General features: G+C 35.0%; 1 protein-coding gene across 1 annotated transcript; it reads right to left on the reverse strand.

The window, feature by feature from the left end:
- Nucleotides 1-1,007: 1,007 nt before the first annotated feature.
- Nucleotides 1,008-2,874, reverse strand: LOC138337931 (uncharacterized). Its single transcript, XM_069288375.1, has 4 exons — nucleotides 2,668-2,874; nucleotides 1,623-1,865; nucleotides 1,443-1,541; nucleotides 1,008-1,334 (listed from the first exon to the last, which is right to left on the reverse strand). Exons 1-4 carry the CDS (start codon nucleotides 2,872-2,874, stop codon nucleotides 1,008-1,010), a joined length of 876 nt encoding a protein of 291 aa, XP_069144476.1.
- Between the last annotated feature and the right edge of the window lie 5,204 nt (nucleotides 2,875-8,078).

Genomic DNA, 8,078 nt, shown 5'->3' on the forward strand with positions numbered 1-8,078 from the left:
TGGCCTAGTCTTTCAATAATTCCAACTATCTTCTTTGTCGGAGTTAACTCCTTTTGAGTGAACACATATTGAAGACTCTTATGGTCGGTATACACATCCACATGAACACCATACAAGTAATGCCTCCATATTTTCAAAGCAAATACTATGACCGCTAATTCAAGATCATGAGTTGGGTAATTCTTCTTATGCACTTTACGTTGTCTAGAGGCATAGGCTACTACCTTCCCATGTTGCATAAGGACACAACCTAATTCCAATCGGGAAGCGTCAAAATATCACAAAGCCTTTCGTAGCCTCTGGTAAAGTCAACATCGAAGCGTAGGTAAGCCTATCTTTCAAAATTTAGAAGCTTCTTTTGCATGTCTCCGAATACTCAAATTTAAAATTCTTTTGGGCCAAGGTAGTCAAAGAAGAAGCAATAGATGCAAACCCATCGACAAACCTCCTATAATACCTGGCTAAACCCAAGAAACTTCTAATTTCAGTTGGAATAAATAGTCTAGGCCAATTCTTAACCGCCTCAGTTCTCTTTGGATCGACCTCTATACTATCACTTGAGGTAATATGACTAAGAAAACGATCTCAACAAAAAATCACAGTTACTATACTTGGCAAATAGTTTGTGTTCCTTAAGGAATTGCTATACCACTCTCAAATGGTCCAAGTGCTTATCCTCACTCTTCGAATATACCAATATATCATCAATAAAGACAATTGCAAATGCATCAAGGTAATTACATAACATTCTTTTCATAAGGTCCATAAAAGCCGTCAGGGCATTAGTGAGTCTATAAGACATCATTAGGAACTCATAATGACCATACCTAGTTCGGAATGTCATTTTAGGTATATCTTCCCCTCTCACTCTAAGTTGGTGATACCCCGACCTCAAATCAATCTTATAAGAGTATATTTTCCCTTTGGAGTTGATCAAACAAGTCGTCAATACGAGGGAGAGGATGCTTGTTCTTAATGGTGACCTTATTGAGTTGACGATAATCAATTCACATCCTAAGGAACCCATCCTTATTCTTAAAAAACAACACCGCAACTCCCCATGACAAAATACTAGGTTGAATAAAATCCTTGTCTAATAAGTCTTTGAGTTCAAGCTTTATCTCTTTCAACTCCGCCGGAGCCATCCGGTAAGGAAGGATAGAAATGGAATTTGTATCCTGTATCAAGGCAATACCAAAATCTATTTCCCGCTCAGGAGGAATTCTGGGCAAGTCATCGCGAATGACTTCCAAAAAATCCTTCATTACGGGGACCACCTCTATAGGAGTCGCCAGACTCAAGATCTTTAATCTTACAATATTGTAAAGATAACCCTCAGAGATCATTTTACAAGCTTTTAAACAAGAAATAATACGACCTCTAGGAATTGAGTTACCCCTCTTCTACTCTATGACGGGTTCATTAGGAAAATTAAACTTAACCACTCTTATACTACAATCAATGGAAGCAAAACAAGCATGCAACCAATCCATTCCCAAAATGACATCAAAATCAACCATATCAAGTTCCACCGAATCCACCTGAGTAAATATATTACGAAAAGATATAGGACAACTCCTAAAGACTCTTCTAGCCACAAATTCACCCACTGGGGTGGTAACCGAAAATGGTTCAATCAAAACACCGGGTAGAACATCAAGATTTTTAGCTATTAGAGGAGTTAAAAATGATAAAGCAGCACTAGGGTCAAGTAAAGCATAAACATCAATCGAGAAGACTTGTACCTTACCGATAACCACATCAGGAGATTCCTCTTGCACGCCCCTAGATAGGATAACATAGAAGTGGTTCCTCTTTGGAGCATCAGAACCAGGACTTCTTGCTTGAGCTTGACCACTCCCTTTCTCTTAAATCCTCACATTTGGACAATCTGTAGCCTTATGTCTCTTTTTTCTACAACCAAAGAAATTTCTCATCCCCACCATGCATTTACCTCTATTCTTCATACCACACTTGGCACAAGTAGGTTTCTCACTAGGTGAATTTCAACTTCTTCCCTTTTGGGACTTAGGGTTAGACACCCTATCCTTGTTAGATTTAGGGAAATTGGAAAAAACTTGGTTGTAGACCCTCTTCTTGAACCTAGGCTTGTCTTGAATCTCAAGCCTAACCTTGGAAGTACCTCCTTCATAAGACTTGACCCTCTTAAACTCCTTATTCTTCCTCTACAGTCTAGTCTCTTCAACTTGTTGAGAATGCACCATCAAATGAGATATATCTATATTGTCATGTAGCATCGCCGAGTGACACTCATAAACTAGATTATTGGACACACCTATCACAAAATGACTCATTTTATCCCTATGATTGGATACCAAGGAAGGAGCATATTTGGAAAATTTAATAAACTTCAAGTAGTACTTTCACACTTATACCTCCTTGACGAGGGTTAATGAGAACTCTACCACTTTCGACTCTCTTTTTTCTCCCTGGGAAAGAATCCATCAATGAAAGCCCTTTTAAACACCTCCTAAGTGATAGGAGCCTCTCTCAAGGCCCTATTATATCTCCATTGGGTATACCATGTTTGAGCAATGTGCTTGAGTTTGTAGGAATCTAACTCGTTCTTCTCATTAGCAGTCACTCCCATAGCATATATTATCTTATAGACTTCATCTAGAAAGTCTTGGGGGTATTTTTTTTTACCTTTGACCCATAAAACATCAGAGGTTTCATCCTCGTAAAGTCCCTCAAGCAGGAAGCCGTGGTACTAGCATTTGGTTGAACACAAGGTCCAACCTCCTTATTTGCTTGAGACATCATGGCTTGAGATTGAGTGACTACTGCTTGAGCTTGGGTAGTCATAGCTTGATCCAAATTCGCAAATATAGATCTTATATCTCCATCTGTCATAGGTGGAGGAATTACCGGAGCTTGGTTTTGTGGAGGCACTTGATTGCCTTATGGAAGGGCTTGGTTCTCTTAGGGAGAAAGTTCTACATTATCCAAATCGTCCTCCACTCTCCTTGTGGTTGCCTTTCGCGTAGTCATCTCCTATATCCAAAAGAAAATAACTAGAAGAATAAGGGACACATAGAGTTACCACTGAAAGGCACGACTTAAGAGATAACTAATAATTGAGAATTCCTAAGCATCACATAGCCTCTCACTCATAAGTGTGGTGCACTTCACACCAATGAAGAAGAATCTACTTAGACATGGATTAGTGAGACATCAATCCTAATGTTACTTTAACCTCATGCTCTGATACAAAGTTTTTCCTGACTGGGGAGCACCCCCAAGATGTAATTTGCGGCGGCGTCCTCGGAGAGGACTTAGACAAACCCTTAGCATTTGTCATAATATTTCATAGGTTGAAAATGCAAGAAAATTAAAACTTATACATATTGATGTATACTTAGACCTCTCACTTAATTTATACGGAGTTTACTTAGACTCCTTGCATATGAAGCGTACATAGGCTTATCGTTTAGACAACATAACCAACATATAAGAATTTATTCTAATTATACTGTCTCATATTAAACAATCTAAGACAAAGTAGAATATTCGGGCATAGCTCTTATACAAATTCATAATTGCCACATAGGGCTTACAATAATATCTTCAACAATAAGAGAAAAATGAATGTCTTTTGACTATAGCAATACTACTAAGGTGGAGTATGTGGAATCATCCTCAAACTAGAGGACCTACCAAAACTTGGGGAAAGTCCAAGTCTTCTTGAAAAGCAACCTTAAAATCTCAACACACCGAACCTACATATTTATAGAAACATAAAGAATATGGGTTAGTACAACCACTTGTCCTAAGTATGGATATATGCACATAAACCATTTGAAATCATATTTAAAAGGACATTTAGTTCAAAACCATGCTAAGTCATTTTCAAAAACCTTTATGCACAATTAAGAACATATACACGCCAATAATCACATATTTATTAAGACAAGTCCATATTCAACACAAGACCAACGTCATCAATAAAGTTAAGTCAACATGGTTTATTATCAACATAAGGTCATGCTAACATGACTAGTAGCATATTAAGATCGCATAACCAAAGCCAATCCAATATAATGTCATAGCAACAAAGCATGTACAAGAGTTCATACAATCATAACTTATAAGACCCTTACAAACAATCCCATTTCAAGCATACAAGTGCAATGCTCATGTGAAGTCCCATAACTCCACATAATCAAGTAAACAAGGAAAGAGATCATAAGTAATGCCTTACTTCATATAACGTGGTCTCACGAGTACTGATCATCATATATAGCAATATAGACCAATAACATGTTCATAAGTGAAATTAACATCATATGGGATTATCAACATATAAAGTCAACATATACATATCATTTACTTTATAAGATAATATGAACAACCTCCTAGGTCTTCCCTCAAGGACAACTAGTGTAACGCATAGGTAGAGTCTCATATCCCTATCTACACTAAGAAGAACCCCTTAAGTCACCCTAGTTATAGTTCACTTTAATACTTTCATTTGACTTTCAGGAACAATCTCTTTAACCGACAATAGACAATGTGATATAAACATGAAATTCGGTGTCATGAAACCCTACATCAAAAGAAGGTGGTCAACTTGCCAAGGTAGGTTCAAAACATGAACATAACATTCTAGGTGGATCCACTACCTAGTATTTCTATGGGGGTAACATAGTTCTAGAACTAGGCGACATATGTAGGACTCTCTTTATGCACAATTGCATTATAGTCACCATCTCATGAGAACCCTTGGTGAATCTCCCATCTATGGGAAGTCAACATCTCTCGTTGTTAAGTTAACACAGTGCTAAGCTGAAGTACCTTTTTGACATGCCATTAAGTCATTATTTAATAATCATAGATTAATTCAGGTCATAGGAAACTACCCCTTATATAACATGTCATTTAGCTCACGACGGATAGGATGAGAACTTCCTTTCACCAAACAACCATCATTAAGTGAGATTATATATCATAGTCATTATCACATAAGGAACACAAGAGGATCATCATTAACCTTTCACCCTCACAACCTTACCATGATCTCAAATTCAATACATTCATACCATGCCATCATATTCATCGCATTATATCTTCCTAAATCTAATCACGTGTAATACTTACATTGCACATCCCCGTCATCAATTATAATTCATCATTATTGAAGTAAAGAGTTCAAGATCACAATGTCTTACCAATTAGCCTCCATGGCCTTCATCAAGAATCACACCCTCAATTCATCACAATTATCCAATAAGCCACTTATCATCATCATAATATAGTGAATTAAACAATAACATGATCAATTCAAACAACCTTCATAATCTACAAGTCCAATTCATAGCTAGGCAGTTCATGAATGATGTAGAACAATTAACACAAATCTAACAATCAATATATTCATCAATTCCCATCAATTAATAAGCAAGATCCAAGATTTGGGGAATCGTGGAAAGGTCTTGGATAAAAAAAATACCCATTAATCAACATCAATTAGCCAACAATGTAGACTTAATTATCCATAAGTAATCTCAATTCGTCATACTTAATCATCAATTTCAAGTTTAGAAGAAAACCCATTTGTAGAGAAAAAATCCTTTGAATTAGGTGATTTAGAAATCAACTTTGAATGGACCTATTGGGGATTAGAGAAATTACCCCTCACTTAATTGGGTCTTTTTGTGAAGTAAAATTGACTTAAAAACAACGTAAACGAATGTGGAAAGTGGTTGCGCGTCGCGGGGCAGTTACAATTCTTTTTTCTGTAATTCGGTTTGAGGCAGTGAGCCTCGTGAAGGCCCGCAGCGCGAGGCCCTTTTTTTCTACAAAGTGTAGGTTGCGCGACGCGTAGTGACCTTCAAATATTGGCTGGTTGCAGGCTACTTTTGGCAGCCTACATGCCAATGTTCGAGTCCTCCTCAAGGATCCTTGGGATGGTCCTTGGAGAGTCGTGACTGGATGTTTTGATCCTATAAATATTATTTTACCTATTTAAAGTCTTTTTACAAGATTTAAACTTCATATGACACTACCAAACCTTCCCCAAACATAAGGATGTTTACAAATTCAATTTCACTAGTTTACGGACGTCAAGGTCTTTCTTCGACATTAAGACTCTAATAATTCTAAATCAACTTTATTATGTTAGTCTAGGTCTAGAACATCATTTTAATAATCATTAGATAAGTGAGGCTCTAGTCTAGGTTAAGGATTTTCGGAGTGTTACACATATAAAAGGTTAATCATAACATGACATTAACATGAATATAATGGAGGAGGTTACGGAAGTAAAAGGTTACAGGAGTAATGGTTATAAAGTTGGAGGTAATATTTATTTTCATAATGAAGGAGGCTATGTAGTAACTTCTTGGTGTAGTGGTCATCCCCATTATATTATTTTATAACAAAGACCACAAAGTTACATACTAATAGTCAATCTTTATATGAATTACACTGTATTTTGAAATTAATTATCTTAAAAATTGTCATGTTCTATTATTATAATTAATAAAATGTTGATCCACATAACTATTAAATTACATCTATATGTTTTCTTGAGTAGCATATATGTATATGTTAACTCCCTTTCTACTTTTATTATTCAAAATACCCATACAGGAAACACACTAAGGTTTACTTGATTAGTTAATATGATTTTTGGTCATTGAATAGTGTCACATCATATATATATATATATATATATATATATATATATATATATATATAAGAATTAAATAATTAAGGATTAAATAGTATGAAGTATCTAGTGGAGAGATTAACACCATCTTTGGGCAAACTGTCTACTTTATGGGCCTATTTGAAAAGTGACCCTGATAATTAGATTTGGTATAATTGGTTGTAATTACATTGTATTTTGTTGATCATGTAATTACATGATCAGCAAGTAATTAGGTGTAATTGGGAGGGGGTAATTACATTTTTCAGTTCTCAAGGAGGGACTGTGAATTACAAGCTGATTAATCTTAAAGTTCTATTTATTTAATTAATATCTATTTTTATTATTCTAAAAGTTTATTTTTTATATTCCAGTCCCTTCTCATTCTCAGTCTTTACTTCATGTGATTCCATGCATTTTTTTGTAATAGCTATCTTTTTTTCATTAGCATTATTTTGTTAGTATTCTAACTTTTAAATTAAAGTAGAATTTATTATTGAGCAAGGTTATGAACTTACATTTTCCTTTTCTTATTGAAACATATTTATGTATGTTATGTTGAAATTACACATACGAGTATTAAATTAATTTTTTTGTTTATAATTTAGAATTTATATTAAATTTTCAGTTTCATTTGTTTTAGTAGTATTGACATGAGCTTGAAATTACAAATCATTTAATTTTTAGTTAGACTTGATATATTATATTTTTGTCAAATATTTTAATAATTTATGATATTTTATTTATAGTATTGATCTTTTTATCAAACATTGTTAATTTTTAAAGGGAAAATAGACAAATATATCAAGAAAAATGTAAATGGTATGCAGATACCCTCTGTCATACCTTTGGAGTGCCTCCACAATTCCATGAAATAGTACAAGAAGGTTGGAATGTGAACATAGAGGGTTGTATGATTTACAAGGTTGTAAGAAGATTGAATTTTCTCAAGAAGAACCTGAGAGTATTACACTTACAAGCTTTCAAGAATATGGAGACTGAGGCAAATGATGATAGGGTCAAATAGGTACAACAACAAATAAATCCAAGCAATAAAGAATATCAAAAAATTGAGAGCCAACTATATCAGAAATTCAGAATAACTTCATATATTGCTGAAATATTCTTACAACAAAGAAGTTAGGCTACATGGATAAGACTGGGAGATGATAATACTAGGTACTTCTATTCTGTCATTAAACATAGGAAGTTGAAGCTTGCCACAACACAATTGAACACAACTGAAAGACAGAGTAGGAAACTAGCAAGTTAATCTTACTGTCATTGCAACACTATTTGTGGAGTACTACGAGGAAATTATAGGCAATGAGACGGTGAATAAAAGTCCAACGGTTGGTGAACTAATAATGTCACGACCCAAATCCGGGCTGCGACTGGCACCCACACT

Source organism: Solanum lycopersicum, chromosome 8, assembly GCF_036512215.1.
Source record: "Solanum lycopersicum chromosome 8, SLM_r2.1".
NCBI classification, from domain to species: Eukaryota; Viridiplantae; Streptophyta; class Magnoliopsida; order Solanales; family Solanaceae; genus Solanum; species Solanum lycopersicum.